This window comes from Neomonachus schauinslandi, chromosome 3 (genome assembly GCF_002201575.2).
Source record: "Neomonachus schauinslandi chromosome 3, ASM220157v2, whole genome shotgun sequence".
Classification (NCBI taxonomy): Eukaryota; Metazoa; Chordata; class Mammalia; order Carnivora; family Phocidae; genus Neomonachus; species Neomonachus schauinslandi.
Genome location: NC_058405.1, coordinates 155,415,626 through 155,437,894, shown reverse-complemented (window position 1 = coordinate 155,437,894; position 22,269 = coordinate 155,415,626). Strand labels below are relative to the sequence as shown.

The 22,269-nt window shown below is 41.2% G+C and overlaps 1 protein-coding gene across 1 annotated transcript in view; it reads left to right on the top strand.

Moving 5' to 3' along the window:
• Positions 1 to 22,269, top strand: part of ANKRD44 (ankyrin repeat domain 44) — a 313,592-nt gene that overhangs the window by 216,951 nt on the left and 74,372 nt on the right. Inside the window, exons 14-16 of the mRNA XM_044913694.1 lie at positions 403 to 543; positions 2,250 to 2,330; positions 6,362 to 6,473. Coding sequence (XP_044769629.1) covers positions 403 to 543; positions 2,250 to 2,330; positions 6,362 to 6,473 — 334 coding nt within the window. The remainder of the gene's footprint in view (positions 1 to 402; positions 544 to 2,249; positions 2,331 to 6,361; positions 6,474 to 22,269) is intronic.

Genomic DNA, 22,269 nt, shown 5'->3' with positions numbered 1-22,269 from the left:
ACCAGTGGTTTTAGAACAGAATGTCCTATGTGGGTATCGGACCTTAGAAAATCCAATTCTTCACTCATACCAACTAGAAATTAGATAGAAGTTTGATTAGAGCTAAGGAGGCCAATAGGGATGGTATTGCAATAGTCCAAAAGAGCTAGTGTAGACCTACACCAGGGTAGGCACTAGGAATGGAAAGAAAAGATAGATCCCAGGTAGGTGGCCTCAGCTCCAAGTTATAAAGTCAAAGGAAGGCATGTCCCTTGGCTTCCACACTCTGAGAGCTAAAGAGCTTCCCCACTCCTAGGAATACTGCTGTCAGTGCTAATGCAGATGATGGCGGCGGCGGGGGGGTGGGGTGGGTGTGTGTCTTTTTCAGATGAATGAAGTAATAAATTGCTGTCTGTTTTTCAGGACGCCTTTGCACTATGCAGCTGCAAATTGTCATTTCCACTGTATTGAGACATTGGTGACCACAGGGGCCAACGTTAATGAAACAGATGACTGGGGACGCACAGCTTTGCACTATGCTGCTGCATCAGACATGGATAGAAAGTAAAAACAGCCTTGCTCAAATTTCCTTTGGGGGTATGACTGGGGAGGGGGAGGTTTGCTAAGTTTTCTTCATGCTGCCTCCTTGAAGCTGTGAATGAAGAATCTCTCTCATCCAGACCCAGAGGAGTTAGAATTGCCTCATCCCTAACCCCGGTTTTCCCATTCTGCTCTCTTTATGTTTGATTATTACATGTCACTGCCCCATTGTTTCTCTTCTCCGGTCTTTGGGTTGAATGCCAAGTGGGGCTGTCAAGCTCAGGTTTTCAGTTCATCCAAAATCGCTTGTAATTTATTTTGTCATATCCTACAGTTTTCATCATCACCACTTAAATGCTTCATTTGCCCTCAGACTTACATTTGCTAATAAATTCGTTACATGGCAGAAGTATCCATCTATGTATAATCCCAATAGCCTTCAAATGCAGTGTCAGTGTGTGCAGAATTGGTACTGTTGTTCCAAACTGGGCATGAATGCTCTTTCAGGAGCTGAAGGGGAGGAGATGTTGGATGCCCTGGACATGTTTGGATTCTAGGTGCCTAGGAATAGAAAGCAGAAATAAATGAACCAGTTCAGGTGGGAAAGGAGGGAGAGGTGCCTGCCTACAGCTTATGAGATTGTTCTCAAAGACTCGAGGACCGAGGCCTCCTTCATAGGAATGCTTTTTGGTGACCCTGTTTGGAGAACTATTGACTTACTTGCTGTGCTGTGCTATGGAATTGATTCTGGGTCAGGGCTAAATTCTTTTCTTATACAGCAGTGGCTTTCACATATTTTACAGTGACCCACAGTAAGAAATACATTTTACATCATGACCCAGCATACACACTCAAATAGGTATGTTTTAAATATATATGTAAAAAGGCAGCAAAAATTTTGTAAGACCATATTTACTTTTAGTATGTATGATGCATTCTGATATTTTCTTCTACTATTTTGTTAAAAAAAAAAAAGGCAACGAAATACTGCAACCCACTAAATTGATTTCACAATTCCGTAGTGGATTATGATCCATATTTCCAGTTTGGAAAACACTGTTCATATTATGTGATATTGGCGAGTCTGATGTAGCTGCACTCAGGATCTCATAGGCACATCTTTTTAGGGGAGACCTCCTTCCAGTTGCCCTCACTCAGAGGAAACGACATTTATTAGTTATTAATTCAACAAATGTTTATTGAGCATCTACTCCGTAGCAGGCTCTATGCTGTTCACTTAGAATAGAATGGGGGGACAAGTACACTTCATGTGTTAAGAGCTGTAAAAAGGAATCCTAGGTGATGAAGAATTGCTCTGGCAGTTGAGGGGTGACTAGAACCCCATTCCTGGATAAATGAGATGCTGAACTGATAAGGAGGCAGCAAGGAATGTGGTAGGAGTCAGGGAAGTTTAAGCTCCATCACCTCCTATTTACTTGGGGAGTTTAGGATATTTATGGAAGGGTGGGCAACTTGGTGTCTTACTCTCTGATACCTGGGCAGAAGTTCTAGGAAAGTCATGTTCTCAGTTGGGTTCTGTGGAAGAGAACAGATTTACTGGATGGCCTTTCAGAGAACCACATACGTCCTCAATGAAAAAAATCAGTAGTGCTTATGTCTTTTGGGTTGCAGGAAAAGTCGTTGAGATATAAGCTGTATCAAAATCATTAGCAACTTTGCCATGAAAGCAAATAATTGTAATTTTTTTTTCTTTCCCTTATGCTGAGAAGTAAGACTATCTTAGGAAATGCCCATGAAAATTCAGAAGAACTTGAAAGAGCCAGAGAGCTGAAGGAAAAGGAAGCCGCATTGTAAGTTTCTGCTCAGCTGAAAGCACAAGAGGTGGTTACTGATGCTTGTCTGCTCTTCTGGGTTGCTACGCAGGCCAGCCTTACTATTTGGGGGCTTTATTTGGGTTCTTGAGGAAGTGATATGGGCTTGCCTTTAGTGAAGAAGAAATGATTCTTTTAATATATCCTTCAGTTATGCTATTTTCACACAAGGAACTCTTCCTAAAATTGGAAACTTTACTGAGACCATCACTGTGATGGGTCAGCAGTTTCTAGGAGTAGGTGTCTTAAATATCATTTTTGACTCTGCCATATATTATCATATGCCTCAGGGGACATATTAAGCCTCCTCCCAGGGCCTTAGGCTCTCCTTTAATGACTTGGGGGCTAACTATTTAGCAGGTTCTAGAAATAAATGTTTTGAGAATCCAGTGTGAAATACAATGGTGGTGCTCTCCCACACACACACCAGCTCACAAACAGCCCCCTGCTCCTGCCGACAGCTGCCCCCTGCCCCGCCTCATCCCACCGGCCTCTCTCTGGCTTTTGATAGAGACTCAGCCCGGACTGTGACAAGAGCCGGGAGTCACTGCCATCACCCAGGGGTGCTGATGCGCAGGAAGCTCTAGTGCTTTGTCCTCTGACAGTCCTCCCTGTGCGACAAGGCACCGTGCGAAGGTCGTGCTCTGCCCAGAGCAGTGCCCAGTATGTTGCGGGGAGTTCAGTAACTTAAATAAATGAGCAAATGAATGAGTGCTGCCCACACTCTGTGTCCTGCTCTGTGAGACCTAGGGGGTGGAGTGCTCTAGGAATCTGCACACACACAGTTCTTAGCGTGTTTATTCTCTTCTCCTGCTGTCAGAGGAAACAATTCTTCTGTGACCTGAAGGCTTGTGTCCCCTCTGGGGTCTTCCCACTGCCCACTGGGCTCTCCTCCCATGTCTAGACCATGGAGGGAGGGGGGTTAGAGAGTGTGGCTCTGATACAGGCTGTGGGACGTAACTTTGGCTGTCACTGGGCTGGGGACAGGACACATAGTAAAGCAGAATGACCACGGTTTTGCCCTGATATTCCAAACTTAATGATATTCAAAGGCTGTAGAATCTTAAGGCACCTCAGCAAATGCCCCCTTCTCCAGCGAAATGTCAGCTTGTCCTGTGCCAGAGCAGTCCTCTTAACAGCTGATGCAGAGGGAAAAAGGACAAGCAGGCGAAAGTGCCTGAGAGCGCTTTCATGCAGAGGCTGCACCTATCATCCAAATGCATTCCTGATTTAAAGTGCATGTCTTGATTTTGCAGCTTAGGTTCCAAAATTGCTAGCCATGGCCTCTTAGGAGAAAAGACAAGCATCCCCAGTTAAAACTGGAATTTCTTTCCCCTTAGAAACAATCTGGAGAATATTCAAATTCTATAGTACTGTTGTTTTTTCTAAGAGTGCTGTTGGTAGTATAGCTCAGCTCTATCCTGGGGTAAATAACTCTTTGGAAGCAAGTCCAAGTGTTTTCCAAATTACGTATTAAATTCACCAACTGATTTTTAGAGTGTAATTCTTTCAGAAGCTGGGGACTGTGTGTCCACTAGAATGCTATTCCTATTGAATGATTTTATTTCAGGAGCCAAGTTCTGCTTAAAATGAGTCAGACCTGGGATCCTGTCCATGGGCATTTAATTACCAAAAAAAAAAAAGAAGACTTCCTTTTAAGGTGCAAGTTACCAAAGACTGCATGATATCAGAACTCCAATATTAGTTTGATTTATTATGGAGCATTTTATGGATAAATCATGCGACGTGTAGATATTTGGTTTAAAAAATTAATGTCTTTCATCAGTTTTTCTAGAAATTAAAACGTGTTTTAACTATGTTTATGTGTGATTTATTTACTCCTTTTGCCTTATGCCAAAAGATAGGTGAGTGTCATTTTAAAGTGTTTGAGTCACAGGATGGTGTATGGAAGTGTTGAATCACTATATTGCACACTGAAACTAATATTACACTGCATGTTAACTAACTGGAATTAAAATAAAAACTTAAATAAAAAATAAATAAAAACAAAACCAAAAATAAAGTGTTTGACTAAACTATAGAAACTTCCCCTTGGAAGATCTTATTTAATGTACACACATCTATTGTATATTTTAAATATGATTTGAGTATTTGAGAATTTTGATTTGAGTATGAAATTGAATCTGCTTGACCTTATAAAGGACATGTTTGTCCCACTGCCACAGATAGAAAACGAAGATTATGGAGTGGTGCTCCCGCCTAGTTATTCCCTCTTTGGCCAGCAGGGTTGTACCACTTGTAAGAGGCCTGGGAGAGAACTCCATACATCCCTGGACACCCGTGTCCTGGAGTTGGAGGCATTTCAGCAAACGTGGAGCTCCTTCCTCCAACCTACTGTAAAGATTGTGGCTTTTCCAGAAAAATTACAACTCTGTCAGAAGAGGCTTTCTAAGCTTATTATTTATTATTTTATTCTAGTCTATACACAATGATGCAATTTAAGCCTCTATGTTCAAATGTGGTTACGGAATTAATACGTTATATGTTTTAAATATTTGCCCATTCCTTTAATCTTTTTATTATTCTTAAGTTCTTTTCTTGTTGTTATTTTCTTATTCTTTCTAGCTTTCATTTTCCAACCTTTTGATTGACGGTAGAGTCTCCAATAGCAAAGCTAAAAGTACACCCCCTCCTTGTTACAATGGACTGACCACTTCTTTGTTAAATTTGAGACTTCATTTTTTGAATGTGGAGCTCTAAAACTCATTATTCAGTAATTTTTTTTAAGGTTTTATTTCTTTATTTGAGAGAGAGAGACAGAGATAGCGACACAGAGCACAAGCAGGGAGGAGAGGGAGAAGCAGGCTTCCCACCGAGCAGGGAGCCCGATGCGGGGTTTGATCCCAGGACCCTGGGATCATGACCTGAGCCAAAGGCAGAAGTTTAACTCTGCTTAACCTGCTGAGCCACCTATTCAGGTGCCCCTATTCAGTAATCTTGATGACAGACAGGTTCTGTGCACTGGGTGTTATACACAAATAATGAATCATGGAACACCATGTCAAAAAATATTGAAGTACTGTATGGTGACTAACATAACAAGATGAATCACTGAACTCTACCTCTGAAACTAATAATACACTATATTGTTAATTAATTGAACTTAAAATAAAAAAAAGGAACCCCCCAAAAAATAAGGTAAAAAGGAAAAAAACCTTAATTATTCTTTATTATGCTAATTGAAATGGGTCAGACAGAGAAAGATAAATATCATAAGATTTCACTTATATGTGGAATCTAAAAAACAAAACAAAGGAGCGAACAAAACCAGACCGAGACCCCAAAGTACAGAAAAAAAACGGGGGTTGGGGGGGGGGGGGGGGGGTGGAGGGATGGGCGAAATTGGTGAAGGGCATTAGGCGTCCACATTTCCAGCTGTAAGATACATAAGTCATGGAGATGAAAAGTACAGCACAGGGAATACTGTCAATAATATTGTAATAACATTGTGTGGTGCCAGAAGGTGACTACATTTACAGTGGTGAGCATCGCATCATGTATAGAATTGTGAAATCACTGTGTTGTACACCTGAAACTAATAAAACATTGTACATCAACTATAAAAAGAAAACCCAAAACATTCTGTTATCAATGCAGGAAGAGACAAATGGATTATTGTAACAGAACAGAGTCCAGACATGAACCCGTGTGTGGACAAATATGCAATATTGATCATGACATTAAAACAACTCAGTGAGGAGGGGATAGTCATGGATAATTTCTTTTCCCCCCTCTCAATAAACCTAACCACCCTCTTGTCCCTAAAACCTTTCCTGAATTCTAGAATGGCTATTTTAAGCTGAAATAAAGATGGAAACACACACACATGTAAAACTTCAGTACATAAACCGTCATTGCCATAGGATTTTTAAAGAAACACTTAAATTCACAAAGTGCTTTGTGGAACATTCATAATAGGAAAATGCATTAGTTATTGCTTTTGGTCTAGAGATGTTTTCTAAAATAACACCTCATTTTTATACTTACAGATGTCTAGAGTTTCTGCTTCAAAATGATGCAAATCCATCTATCCGGGACAAGGAAGGCTACAATAGCATACATTATGCTGCTGCCTATGGCCACAGACAATGTCTGGAATTGGTGAGTTGTTCTGTCTTGTTTTATTTTCTCTAACACACACACACACACACACACACACACACGAACCCTGCAAATGCTGGTCTTAATCTCTCACAAATGCTCTCATTGCCTAATTAAGTCCTCACTAGAAATTGCCTTGAAGATACTCTGTGGTAAGTAATTAAGTTGTTTTACTTCACAATATGTAGACCTTGTTCCATTTCTGTCCATCCTAATCTCACAGCTGACTGGCAGTTGCTTCGTTTCCATATTAACTTGGACTAGGAATGTTTGACTGCTGTACGGACAGTTTGTATTTTAAAGAGAATTTGGATGTATCAAATAAGCTCAGTATATTTTTCGAAGTCACACTGATCACCCTAATATTCAATAACAGTGTTGTAAGAGGACTTACATAACCGTTAGGGATAAGTTTGTCATGGTCCCACATTTGTAGTTTAGGCAAAGAAACTGGCAAGGGCACATCAGCAGAATTTTTCTCTCTCTCTCTCTTTTTTTTTATTATGTTATGTTAGTCACCATACATTACATCATTGGTTTTTGATGCAGTGTTCCATGATTCATTGTTTGCGTGTAACACCCAGTGCTCCATTCAATACATGCCCTCTTTAATACCCATCACCAGGCTAACCCATCCCCCCACCTCCCTCCCCTCTAGAACCCTCAGTTTGTTTCTCAGAGTCCATGGTCTCTCATGGTTCGTCTCCCCCTCCGATTTCCCTCCCTTCATTTTTCCCTTCCTACTATCTTCTTTTTTTTTTTTTAACCTATAATGTATTATTTGTTTCAGGGGTACAGGTCTGTGATTCATCAGTCTTACACAATTCATAGTGCTCAGCATAGCACGTACCCTCCCCAATATCCATCACCCAGTCTCCCCATCCCTCCCACCTCCCCCTCCACTCCAGCAACCCTCAGTTTGTTTCCTGAGATTTAGAGTCTCTTATGGTTTGTCTCCCTCTCTGGTTTCATCTTGTTTCATTTTTTCCTCCCTTCCCCTATGATCCTCTGTCTTGTTTCTCAAATTCCTCATATTAGTGAGATCATATGATACTTGTCTTTCTCTGATTGACTTATTTCGCTTACCATAATACCCTCTAGTTCCATCCACATCGTTGCAAATGGCAAGATTTTGGGTTTTTTGATGGCTGCATAATATTCCATTGTGTGTATATATACACCACATCTTCTTTATCCATTCATCTGTTGATGGACATCTTGGCTCTTTCCATAGTTTGGCTATTGTGGACATTGCTGCTATAAACATCGGGGTGCACATACCCCTTCAGATCACTGCATTTGTATCTTTGGGGTAAATACCCAGTAGTGCAATTGCTGGGTCGTAGGATAGCTCTATTTTCAACTTTTTGAGGAACCTCCATACTGTTTTCCAGAGTGGCTGCACCAGCTTGCATTCCCACCAACAGTGTGGGAGGGTTCCCCTTTCTCTGCATCCCAGCCAACATCTGTCATTTCCTGACTTGTTGATTTTAGCCATTCTGACTGGTGGTATCTCACTGAGGTTTTGATTTGTATTTACCTGATGCTGAGTGATAGAACAGCAAAATTTATTGGAATTTCCAAACCACCAAAAATTTCAAACCTATAGTTACCAAAAATCATCTGGAGGTTTGAGGTCAGAAGCCCTTCTATTGGTGTAGGTCACCAGAGATGAACTTCAACGATCATGGGGACAGAAATGTAAAGTGAACAAGTGAAGTGAGCCCAGGTCTAGAGCAATAGGGAGTGGGGGGATTGTGGCAAGTAGGACATGCTATGTCTAAAGGGAGAAACAGCTTGTCAGCTCTAGTGATGGAGATCAGGTGGTAATTCATACTCAGGATTGAAGTCCAGTGCTTCAAGAGAAACTAGAAATCTAGACTTTTTATGTGAAATTTCCTATTTTGAAAACACTGAGTAGGTCAGGAAGAAAAAACATGGGTTTGTGGTTAAATCCTGCCTGTAGGTCACTGTTTATCATCTCCTAAGCATCACGCAAGTGGGGAGAGGGGCAGAGGGAGAGAATCTTCAAACAGACCACTCGCTGAGCACAGAGTCCAACAAGGGGCTCAATTCCACAACCCTAAGACCATGATCTGAGCTGAAACCAAGAGTTGGATACCCTAACCAACTGAGCCACCCAGGCGCCCCCACTTAGGGTCATTCTTACTATATTTCTCTTAACTGTGAATGTGGAAAAACGTTCACAGACATTTGAAAATGAAGAGGTGATTGGAAATAAAGAGCTGATGATTCTGGTGTTGCTGTGTGTGGCATTTATTAGTGAATTGTACCTACCTTCATCATTCTTGAAGACTTCTAAGTCTTTTTTCCTGAGCTTCTTGTGGATGCTGAAGATTTCCTTGTTTGACCTTGGGGTGGCATTTTTTTTCCCTCTTATTTTGATTCCATCAGAGTTTCTCTTCCAGTTACTGTGGCTGCATAACAAATCACCCCAACAATTAGTGGCTCAAAACAACAGTCATTATTTAATATCTCTTACTGTTTCTGTGGATCAGGAATTCAGGAAGGGCTGAGCTTAGTGGTTCCAGTTAAAGGTATCCTCTGAGAGTACAGTCAATGTCTGGGGCTGGCATAATCTCAAAGTCTTCTTTACTCATATGTCAGTTACCTGGGTTGTAAGATTTATTATTTTTTTTTAAGATTTTATTTATTTATTTATTTGACAGAGAGAGAGACAGCAAGAGAGGGAACACAAGCAGGGGGAGTGGGAGAGGGAGCAGCAGGCTTCCCGCGGAGCAGGGAGCCCAATGTGGGACTTGATCCCAGGACCCTGGGATCATGACCTGAGCCGAAGGCAGATGCTTAATGACTGAGCCACTCAGGCGCCCCTGGGTTGTAAGATTTCAATAGCTTCTTTGGGGCTTCTTTATCTGGTTTTCTCTAGCATGGTGGTTTCAGAGTGGTTGGATATCTTACAGGGTGGCTCAGGGATCCAAAAGCATTCTGCTCCGGGACAGAGTGGTAGAGAGCCAGAAGGAGAATGAGTGAGAGAAAGACAGTATCGCTCTTAATGATCTAGCCTTGAAGGTCCCACAGGGTCACTCCAGAGTGGAAAAGTAGACTCCATCTTTCAAAGGGAAGGGTGTCAAAGAATTTGTAGACATATTTCAAAACCACCCAGTTCCATAGGAAGATGTAGAAAGCCAGTGATTCCATAGCCTTCTATAAGATGGACTTCCATGGAGAACCACCTGTAGCCAAGGGGCAGTCCCTTATCTTGTAGAGGAGCAAACCAAACCACAGGGCAGTAACTGGTTTGTACCAAAGATGCAGCTCTGGTCAGTGGAAGAAGCAGGCTCACAAATCGGGATTCCTGATTTAAAAAACAAGAAATGTTTACCACACCATGCTGCCTTCCAGTGCAGGGCAAAGCTCCACCCCTGCCCCCCCCCAAGGCCGTTCGGCATGGAGCAAAAGCTTGGTAGGAACTGGTTAAGATAGAAGACAATATCCCTCTGCCTTCTAACACCAGCATTGCTGTGGAAGTTGATCTCGACCTATCACCAGATAGGACTCTGTGTTTAGGTCCCACATAAGAAAGGCTCCTCACAAAGTGTGTGTGTGCATGTGTGTATGTTTAGGAATCAGTGGCAGTGTGAAGGCTTACTATTTTTACGACCCATTATGAGCCTGCATTCCAAAATGTACTTAAGACACAGCTGTCTTTAATTGGTTTTCTCTATGAAAACCACATGTCATAATTGGACATATGAACTTTTATTACAGAGTTATTATAATCTTAATAACTTTGCTATTTTAAAGTACTTTTGAGGAGTTATCTTTAATCCCATAGCATAAGTAACTCTGAGAATGATTATCCTGTGATATTTTCTTTCTCTGTAAATAATATATTGCGTATTATTTTCATTTTTCAGGAAAGCCATTTCAGGGCCATTATTTCTGTTATCCAATGAAAAGGTTTTCTGTCCACAAGAAGGTTTTCGAAGTTCTGTCTGATAATGAAATTACCTCTTTGTATCAAAACTTGCCCTGTGATTTACAAACAGATGATTATTCTTGGCAATTTTAAGACATTTGAAAGTAGGTAGGGGGGTATCCATTGATCTTAATTTATAGTGTCAGTTGAAAAAGCCAGATTATCAATATAAATTGGTAGAAATGTCATCGTTTGCCCTCAGGAAAGGACCTGAGTGGGTTTATAACACAGATGGGATGAAAATACTCCTCATTACCCTGAATGGAAAGTTCTGTATATGTCCATTTTGGAATACATCCTAAGATTCCTCTTGGGTGTGGTTCAGCTAAGCAGAGATACCAACATTCTTGTCCTGCCCCGTCCCACTCAAAGCAAAATAGCATCCTGGGCTCTCCCCTAGGACTAGCCTCATAGGGCCAGACCACTGCAGCCATCTTAGCCTTACCGCTGGCTCACAGAGCTGCAAATAGATTTGGGAGTGGCTGAGACCTCCCCGATTGGCATTTACTACATGTTTATCACATGCCAGAAATGCCATTTAGTTATTTTTTTTCTTTCAGTTATATTGAAATATACTTGACATACAACATACAAAGTTAAGCTGTACAGCAAAACGGAGGCCCCTGGGTGGCTCAGCCAGTTGAGCATCCAACCTCTTGGTTTCCACTCAGGTCATGGTCTCGGGTCTTGAGATGGAATCCTGCATCAGACTCCATTCTCAGCGGGGAATCTACTAGAGATTCTCTCTCTCCCTCTCCCTCTGACCTCCCCCCACTCACACTCTTTCTCTCTCCAAAATAAATAAATCTTAAAAAAAAAAACCTTGAAAAAAAAGGTGTACAGCATAATGACTTGACTTACATACATTGTTAAATGATTACCACAGTAAGTTTAGTGAACATCCACTACCTCATGTGGACACATGCAAAAAAAATAAGAAAAGAAAAAGGGGCGACTGGGTGGCTCAGTCAGTTAAGCATCCAACTCTTTATTTTGGCTCAAGCTGTGATCTCAGTGTCGTGAGATTGAGCCCTGTGTCATGCTCCACGCTCAGCACGGAATCTGCTTGGGATTCTCTCTCTCTCTCTCTCTCTCTCTCCTTCTGCCCCTAACCTCCCCTCAAATAAATAAATAAAATCTTAAGAAAAAAAAGAAAAGTGTTTTTTTTCCTTGTGATGAGAATAGGGCTTGTTCTTGATAGAAGTTGGGTTTTGAGGAACACCTTTTCTAACTTATACTCCCTTTCTCTCTTTCTCGTACCACAATACCCTCATATTCCTTAAAACTCCCATTCTTTGGGTGCTAGGCTTTCGGAAAGCAAACTAATTAGCCGGTATGCATTAGGAGGTGCATTTCTCAGACTCACTGCTGCCATGCCAGTCTGCTCCCTCATCTTACCACACAAACACCCCTGTCCTCCTGGGGGATCATCCTTTTAACAGACTGGTCCTGACTCTGCTGGAATTATACCAATGAAAGACCTGTTTCTAGTAGCTCTGAATGGCTTCCTGGAGCCTCCAAGCAGGAATTATGCAGGGAGTCATTTCTTTATGTCACATTCCCTAGCCTGTTTCTGGCCTGTGGAAGGAATGGAGTAAGTGAGTATTTGTAGCCTCTGAGCCTTCCCTGCAACACCAGGGCCTTTGTCCTTTGGGAGTTGGTGTGGAATTGAGGAGGATAGGTGGTCTTCAGAGCCAGCTGATTTGTAAGGCTGGTAAAATTTGTCTTTTGCCTCTCTTCCCATCTAGTTGAGCAATTACTGTGATTATGCATATCATTAAATACGTATCATTAATTTTGATGCAGATTTTATTTGACTCTGACATTTAACTTGGTATGGGTTTACTTGGCATTCATGGTCTGTGGCTCCTGTCTGTGATCTTAAGCTTAGAATTTATAAACTATGCTTTGTGTTCAGTCTATTTTGCTATAATCAAAAAGGAACAGAAATTATTTTAGTTGTTTTCACTCTACTTCCTTATATAAATTTATATTGAATTCATTCCATGAGCAAACAACTTCCAGAAAGTAGTATGAACTCCTTAGCCTTGATAGAATAGCCAGGGTCCAGGATTCTGCCAAGTTTGCCTACTTAGGCCAGTGTTCTTAGCTGGTCGTGATCAAAATCGTATGTACTATGGGTGCAAGCAAAAATTTCCTCACAAATATATGCTGAGAGCTGTGATAAGTCATATTCAATTGGGCTCAAAATATCAAAGCAGAATGGAAGAGACTTGACTAATAAAGCATTTCGTGTCTGAATTAAACTTATGTCTGAGTGGAGGAAGGGAGTTGGCGAAGGAGAGCCCTATGTGTCCCCTTTCCTCTATCTGGAATGCATTCTTACTGGCTCTGAAGGGGAAAATCACAGAATCATGCCCCTATTTGGAATTTGTGAGTTAATATTGGTGTGCTCTTTTTCTCTTACAATATTAAAGATTTGTCTGTGAACATAAAGATCTTTGTGGCTTTTTATTGAAATGGAAAAATGTATGTGCCAATGTAATTACGTAAATTGCCTGTAGAAATTTAGAAAGATTGTTTGAAAACTCTAGGCCTGTGATTAAATTCAGTCCGAGATTATACCATGCCAAATTACTTGGAATTTGGCTGCTTCCCTCGGACCTTCTCCTCCTTTCTCTGTTATGAGCTAACTTGAACTCAACTGTGAGAGTCCATAGGGGTGACAGATGCCCCTGCTTGTCTATCCTAGGAGTTTCTAGGATTCTCTGGAGATAACTATATCTGGGCAACTGAACACTGAAATTATGCTGCTTTCAAATAAACTACTCAGTGTTTTGAGTTGTTTCTTGTGTTTATCACAGGACCTTAGAAAACCATTATCATGTGGCTCTGTAGAATATGTACTTAAATTGGCAAGGTCTAATTAAGCTTCTCAAGACTAAGAAAGCAGGGTATAGAAAAAGAGTTAAAAAGAGTAGGGTTTCTAAGCAGTTATCTGAATATGAGAAGATGAAAAACTAGCAGACTTGAACCCTAGCCCCAAACAAGTCTCTGATGACTTTTTTTTCTGTCCCCAGAGGTGCTTCTCAGAGATGGACCTGGAGGTGTATATGACCTCCCAGCAGGCAGACTTCCGATGGGCAGACGAAATCTTAACAATGCTGGTCTTGTTTTTTCTTCTAATTTAGTTGAAGAGAAACATAAAATCTTACAGGGAACTCTCAGTAAGGAAGGGAGTAGAGGGGTGGGCACAGATCTTTTGATTTCACTGGCAGCCTGCTAGGCTAGGAATATAAATATAGGCCACAAAATTTAAATCAGCATGTGACATGAATCTATGTTCAGAAGAGTGGAATAGACAATATTTTATGACAAAGTGTTTTCATTTATTTCTTCGTAATATAGCCGCAAGGTTTTTTTTTTTTTGTCTTTCCTGTGAATGAATCTGGCAACTGATGAAGGAATCATTCAGCGGGGCGTATTAAAGTAAACAATTTCAGTTTGACATTTGTTGACAGCCCCAGGACAGTGGGGGCCAATGCCTTCACGTTTCAAAGTGGAATACTAACGTTTCAACCCACGGCCCCCTTACCCATTTAAGAACTTGGAGATCTGAGGGCAAATTTCTTTGGGCACAGCTCAGCTATCAATCCCACTACCACTCCCCTCCCACCATAGCAGGTTATAAGGATGATTCCTCCTGACCCCAAGTCCAGTGACAGAAGCTCCAAGGAGATTTTTCGGCTACCTGATACGTGTCCCATGCAATTTAGGGGCCAGGTGAACTGGCATATGATTAATCTAAAGAAATATAGCTCTGACCAGAGCTTGCTTGCCAGAAATTAAATAAAAAGAGGTCTGCGTTTGAGAAATACTCCATCCCCACCAGTGATGGGTTAAAAGTATACATTTCCCAATGTCCAAATGTGAGCCAAGGGCCACAGCTGGCCTGGACTTCTCCTGCGTCCTATTCAAGAGTGAGGAGACCCAGGATGCTTGGGGCGGCGCCGGGAGGGGGGCTGCGGAGCGGGGAGAGAATGTGAGCTACTAGCAGAGAGGTGCATTCACAGAGGGAGACGGAACTGTAGGTGAGAGGTCCCGGTGTTGGGGGGGTTGCTCAGAACCTCCCTAAGCATCCCAGATAGACAGAGAAGGTCATTGCTAGAAGGGTGCCAGTCAGACCATTGTCCATGTCCCCTTCTGTGTCCTCTCTTCCTGGCTCTCCCAGGCCTGGAAGAGGCAGAGGCAGACAGTGAGGAGAAAGGAGGAGGAGAAGCCCTAGGCTGGGGACAGAGAAGTCAGCCCTGTCTCCTTCCTTCCCCACTGCAGGCGTTGTGGGAGGCAGAGAGAAGTTTCAACGTTAAACAGCATTCAGAGTTTGTGATTACTGCGCTGGAGTAGACGTACTACTTACTGATAAGAAGTTATACTTGTAACTGAAGTGCCCAGAGAACTTTTTATTATTAGCTGGAGATTTTATCCGAGGTGGCAGGAAAAGAAGTAGCCTCCTACCAGAGATTAGACCCGGTATTGGGAAAAGCAGAATAAAGCTAGTGTGCGATTATACCCCGTGACTCATCGGTTCAATACAAAGTCACACACTTAGAAACATTGTTTTAGGAAAGACTAATGCCAAGCTCGAAGGAAGAATAAACTATTATCCTTTACATATATGTGGATTTAAATACCAACTTTATAAGACAGAGGTTCTAGTAATGCCAGGCACTTCTCAGGTACCCAAATTGTTGAACAAATGAAATACACTTATGAATGATTAAGCCTGACTTAGTGTTAAAACTTAAATACTAGTTTATACTATTATGGTGACTGTCCTGTTAGGAAGGTATTTTATAGAAGAGACACAGGTGAGAGAAGAAATGAAAATTTACTTTTCTGGGGTTTGGCCTTTTCTTTAGATTTGATTACTTCCCAGCACCAACTCGTTTTATTGCAATATCCCCTCCATTTTTTTGTTCCTCAAGATCTGAAAAGCTATACTAATGTGTCAAACTGATACCAAGACATCCACCAAATTAAAATTAGATACACTCACCCCCCACACACATACACACATTTTCTGTAAGTTCTTCCAGATGGATAGTGAGCACTAGGGGCCTCAAAGAAGGGGAATTATTGCTCTTGGTATGGGAGCTTCTAAGGCTCAATGATGTAGGAGAAAGGAAGATTTCTTAAAGAGAATATATTTTAAAATCCTAAAAAATTTAATCTGGCCTTTCTTCCCTCCCCCTTTTTTTCCTTCCTTCTTTCTTTTTTTTTTTTTTTAAGATTTTATTTATTTACTTGAGAGAGAGAATGAGATAGAGAGCATGAGAGGGGGGAGGGTCAGAGAGAGAGAGGCAGACTCCCTGCTGAGCAGGGAGCCCGATGTGGGACTCGATCCCGGGACTCCAGGATCATGACCTGAGCTGAAGGCAGTCGCTTAACCAACTGAGCCACCCAGGCGCCCCACCTTCTTTCTTTCCTTCCTTCCTATTCAGTTAAAAACCCATTGGGCAGGCCTGAATGGGGCAGGAGGGTAGTATAATTTGGAGCCCAAGGAGAAGATGCTGGGAAGGCAGCCCAGTAAAGATTGGAACCCATTGAAGGAGAGTGTCCTAAATGTATGGGCACCAAACAACAGAACTATAATTTATGTGAAACCAAAACCAATTGAACTGAAAAGAGAAATCCACAATTATAGAGACTCTAGCGCTTGTCTCTCAGTAATTGATAGAACAACTAGACAGAAAATCATCAATCATATAGAAAAGCTCAATAATACTATCAACCAAGAGGATCTAACTGACATTTATACAACACTCTACCTAATAAAAGCAGAATGAATATTTTTAAGTGCCCATGGAACATTCACCAAGATATCCTGAACCATTGAACAAACCTCAACAAATGTAAACAAATTTAAATCATATAGAGTGTGTTCTCCTACCCCAATGGAATAAAGCTAGAAATCGGTAGCAGAAACATACCAGGAAAAATCTCCAGTGCTTGGTAATCAGATAACAGACTTCTAAATAATCCATGGGTCAAAGAAAATCATCTCAAGGGAATTCCAAAAAAATACATTGAATTGAATGAAAAGAAAAATGCAACAAATCAAAATTTGGGGATACAGTTAGATTAGCACAGATGAAAATTTATAGCTCTAAATGCTTACAGTAGAAAAGAGGAAAAGTCTCAAGTTAATCTAAGTTTCCACGCCTCAGTCTAGAAAAAGAAGAACAAAATAAAGTCCAAATAAGGAGAAACAGGAAATAATAGAGATGGGAGCAGAAATAAATAAAATTGAAAACAGAAAAATAATGGAGAAAATCAATTTTTAAAAATCTGGTTCTTCTGAAAAGATTAATAAATTGACAAACCTCTACTGAGACTGACCCAAAGAGAGAGAGAAAAAGAGAGAGGGAGAGAGAGCATGCATGAGAGAAGACACAAATTCCCAGTATCAGGAATGAAATGGGATGTTACTAGAGACCTTTCACACATCTTCTGGATAATAAAGGAATATTGTGAATAGCTCTACACACATAAATTTGACAACTTAGGTGAGATGGATCAATTAATCATAAAACACAAATTACCACAATTTACCCAATATAACGTGGATCATTTGCATAGCCCCGTAACTACTTAAAATATTGGATTTTAGGGACGCCTGGGTGGCTCAGTTATTAAGCATCTGCCTTCGGCTCGGGTCATGATCCCAGGGTCCTGGGATCGAGTCCTACATCAGGCTCCCTGCTCAGCGGGGAGCCTGCTTCTCCCTCTGCCTGCCACTCCCCCTGCTTGTGGTGCTTTCTCTCTCTTTGACAAATAAATTTAAAAATCTTAGAAGAAAGAAAATTGGATTTTAAAACTCTCCCAAAAGAAGTATCCAGGTCCTGATTTCACTGGAGAATTCTACCTAACATTTAAAGAATTAATACCAATTCTGCAAAATGTTTTTTGCAAAAATGGAAGAGAAGGGAACACCATACAGTTCATTTCTGAAGTTAATACCCTGACACCAAAACCAAACAAAGACACAGAAATATAAACCAATACCTCTCATGAATATAGATGCAAAAATCCATAAAATATTAAAAAATAGAATTCAGTAACATATACAAAGAATTATATATCATGACCAAGTGGGATCATCATAGGGAAAGCCTATTTTGATAATTGAAAATCAACATCATTCACCATATTAATAGGCTAAAGAAGGAAAATCACAAAAAAAGAAGAAAAAAATCCCATGATTTTGTCAAACAACATGGAAAATTATGACAGCTCAACACCTTGAATAGATTCAACATCTTGAATAGATATTTTTTAAAAAACTCTCAGAAAAATAGGAATAGAGGGGAGGTTTCTAAATTTGATAAAAAGCATCTAACAACTTCATAAAGAATAGCTAACATTATACTTAATGGTAAAAGACTGAATGCTTTCCCCCTAAACCTGGGAAAAAGGCAAGGATGTCTGCTTTCACCACTCTTACTCAACGTGGTGCTGAAAGTGCTAGCCAGATCAAAAAAAAGCAAGAAAAGGAAATAAAAGGCATAAAGATCAGAAGGGGAAAACTAAAACTCCCTATTTGCAGATAACATGATTGTCTACAGAGGAAATTCCAAGGAATCAAGAAAAAAACTCCTAGAACTTATAGTATAGCAAGGTCACAGGATACAAAGTAAGCATAACAAAAATCAGTTGCATTGTTATATAGGAGGAATGAACACGTGACATCAAATTAAAGATATAATAGCATTCACAACTGCCAAAAAAATGAAATATGGGACTCATCTGCTGAAAGTACTAAATGATGGAAGAAATTGAGGAAGATCTGAAAAATGAGAGACACTCTGAACTTTGTGGCACCAGAGTTCATGGAACGAACAATGATAAAAAGTCATCAGAGCTTCGTTCCTTGAAAGAACCAATCCCTCAAAACAAAACCCTACTTCTTTCAAAGCCTTTCAGGGTACCTGTGGTGGCTCAGTCAGTTAAGCACCCGACTCTTGATTTTGGCTCAGGTCATGATCTCAGGGTCATGACATTGAGCCCTGTGTCAGGCTCTGTGCTGGGCTTAGAGTCTGCTTAAGATTCTCTCTCTCCCTCTGCCCCTCTTCCCACCTCTTTCTCTCTCTCTCCCTCCCGCCCTCTCTTAAAAAAAAAAAAGCCTTCTCATGGAGGACAAATTTAACAACCCTGTTTTTAGTAAATTCATAATAATGAACATTTATTGCAAGCATGTTGGCCTAGGCCCTGTGCCTGCATCGTCTCATTTAATTCTCACAACAACACTGTGAAGGAACCCCCATTTTTATGTGTATTTCACATTGTGCATACCCTAAAGTACAAAGAAATTGAATAACTTGCCCTGGGTCATACAGCTGGTGTGATGTAGAACCAGGACTCAAACCATGTTTATCTGAATCTCAGTTTCAAGCTTTTAACCATTATGTGGTACTGTCTGGAAGACTGGCAAATTCCACACTCTGAAAGATAGATAAAGCTGTCTCAGAACACCTAAATTCCACATCAGCTAAGACATGACATCCAACCAGGACATCACTGAGATGTGCACACAGTCTTAGGTTTTGTCAAAGGAAAGCGGGAGAACCTTGGACAATACCAATAACAGTTATGTCTGTGTCATCTTTGGAAAGCCTTGTCTTCACTGCAAGTGTGCCTTTCCTTCTTCTGTCAGGAGAGCAGAGCTACCTTATAGCATGACCCACCTAGTGAGAAGTAAAATGACCCTCAGCTATAGCTCTAAGTACATCCCACTGCAGCGCTGACCCCAGGACCTTACCATGTATTTTCATAAAAGCACTCTTACTTGGACCCAGCCTTCCTCCTGGAATCTCTGTTCGGTATCTTTGTAACAGCTGCCGTCAGCCTGGCCTCACTCTCCTTTTAGGGACAGCTGCCAGGGATGACTCCTTCCAGCCTGGGGTGTTTGGGGGGACAGAGGGAGGAGTGACTTCCCAGCAAGATTGTTTCGCCAAAGATGCCTTAGCCTTAGCAGCTGCCAAAGACTTGTCATTTGTGAAGTCTAGATCAGGTCCCTATAATAATCACTTCTCGTGTTGAGCCTCACTCAGTAGCAGAAAATGTAGAAGCCTGAGCATTGTGTAGTCAGGATAAGAGCTGACAGACCCCTGTGCCTTCAGGTCATAAGGTTATGATAGTCACAAAGAACAAAGCCTTTCTAAGATTCCAAAGGAGGGTGCAGGGGTTCAGCCATCTGTAACAGCTGAAAGGGATATTTAGAAAAACCAAATCGCTGAGCAATAACTGAGATTTATTTTCTTGTATGAGCAGATACTTATAATCTAAGTGGTAACATCACTGGAGTTAAACTCTGTGCCATTCAGCACTTGGGAAGTAGTTTTGTTAATACTAAACAATAAAAGTCACTTGGTGACTGGGAAGGCCAATTTAATACAGTCACAACTTCATAGAATTTTTTTTCTAGGAAAAATTTGTAGCTTTTTTTTTTTGAAGATTTTATTTATTTATTTGAGAGAGAGAGAGAGAGTGAGTGAGAGAGAGAGCACGAGCGGGGTGGAGGGACAGAGGGAGAGGGAGAAACAGACTTCCTGCTGAGCAGGGAGCCCCGGCGCAGGGCTCGATCCCAGGACCCCGGGATCGTGTCCTGAGCCAAAGGCTTAACTGATTGAGCCACCCAGTGCCCCCAAAATTTGTAAGTTTTCCAAACACGTGATTATTTTACACAAAAATTAATATTTTTTATTCCATAAAGGTTTTTTAGTTAATAGCAATCTTCTTTGCATCTCCAATTCCTCACATTGATGTGAGACAAACTGTATAGAGAAATAATCCAAAGCAGTCATTTAGGACAAGTAGCATGTTTTTGGTATCATTCTCTCTTTAAAAATATTTTTTTAAGTGTAAGAAATATTACAGTAAAGATGATACATAATTAGTACTTCCTGTGCGCTGGTCTTTTTAAGGCTTTAGAATAGTCCTAACAGTTGGTGAGGTTGGAGATCAGGATCAACACATCAGCTTTTACAAGTTCATAAATGCTATTAGTCCTCTTTATCAGTCCTATGAGACTGATAAGCAAGAACATTGTTAATTTACAGTGAAAAGTCCAAGGGATTCATGTCATTTGCTATAGCTATGTTCCCTTCCAAGTAGGAGATCCAGTTTTTACAAACTGAATAAAGATCAGTGGTCTTCTTCCTGAGTATAAAATTAAAATCAAGGAATTGAGTAGAAGCCAGTGAGCCCAAACTCTGGTGACCCCACGTATGCTCCTGCACTCCAGACCCAGGGCCTTGTCAATCAGAATACTCTCTGTAACTTGTCCGGGAGTTAGAGAAGCCCTTACCACCAGCGCTGTTTTTCCTAGATTCCGGGAGAAGCGATCTGGTAGTCCACTGGGACAACTTCCAAGGTGTGACTTTTCTTACATTAGCTACCTTTAGGATGGTTGTTTCGGGAGACACAGAGTAAATTACAGGGCAATGTGCTAAGAACCACGGCTGACGTACCTATATATTAGGCATGGATATTATTTTCAAGGAGATTGTAATCTGTGGGGGTATGGGAATATGGGAGGTAAAATATGTACTATATAAATATTGGCTCAAAACGTCACTCACATTTCCTAGCTCCCCATATGGTAATAATAGAATTAAAATAATCATCCCCAAATTATTTCTCTGGGCCTAGCTCCTCCCATTCTATCCAAGCTTTGGCTCCAATTCATTCTGAAAAGCCTTCGACATGTGGCACATGAGCTCAATGCACTTCTCTTGGCTACTACAGGACATCCACTATTTTCCTTCCCTCCTGTTCATGCCTGCTATGGTGGTACTTGCCGTTAGCTTCCAAAAAGCCACTGAGACCCAGATGTCCACGAAAGACACTGCTCCCACCACCATCCTCCAGTGTCCGGACAGGGAGGCTGCCAGCGCTGTGCCCAGTGCATGGAGTCTGCACTCAAGCACTTCCCCCATCAGTGCGGCTGATCATTTCTTTCAACCTCCCCCGCTACAGCTCATGGCCTGAGCCTATGGGGGCTGGGCCAGAGGACGGGCTGTTGGTAGAGTTGAAAGTTCAGGGGTCCCACGTCACACAGGCCTGGGTGGGAATGCCAGCTCTGCTGTTACCTACCTGCAAAGTCTTTAAGCATCTTCCTTCATTTCCATGCGTCTTCATATCTTGCCTCATCTGTCAAAAAGGGATTAGGTTGCTCTGAGGATTAAATGGAATAATGTAAGTAAAGTGTCTAGCACAGTGCATGGCATATGATGGGTATAAGTAGCCGCTATTATTGTATCTTTGCTTAATATATCTTAATCACTTCCCCCGATCGGGCAGACACTGTGCTGTGTGCCAAGCCTAAAAGATGAAGAAGCTGCTGTATCTGGGAGTTTAGTATCCAGTAATGGGAATCTGTATGGAAATATGTGACAAAGTACTATCATTGCTCTGTTAGAATTCCGTATTTCTGTTATTCTTATCATTACCCAAGATAAAATATGACGTTCCAGAAGAGGCACAGGGGATTTGCTGTGGGAGTTCAGAGGAAGGTACATCCCCTTCTGGGTTTGGTGACTAATGAGAGATTCACTGACACTTGTCAGCAGTGTTTGCTGTGTTTGTCTCTAGTTTTCTTCTTTCAGCCTCCCACCATGTGTATGAGTGGGAATAGGAGACCAAACCTGAAATGAATTGAATGATGGAGAATGCGGGTACATGTTTAGAGTTGCTCTGATAAACTGATCAACACCTCACTTCCAAAATATCAGAGAACCTGCTTTCAAAAGGTTTCTTTCCTTTTGATGATATTTGTATTACCCACTGGATAGAAAAAATATAACTCATATATAC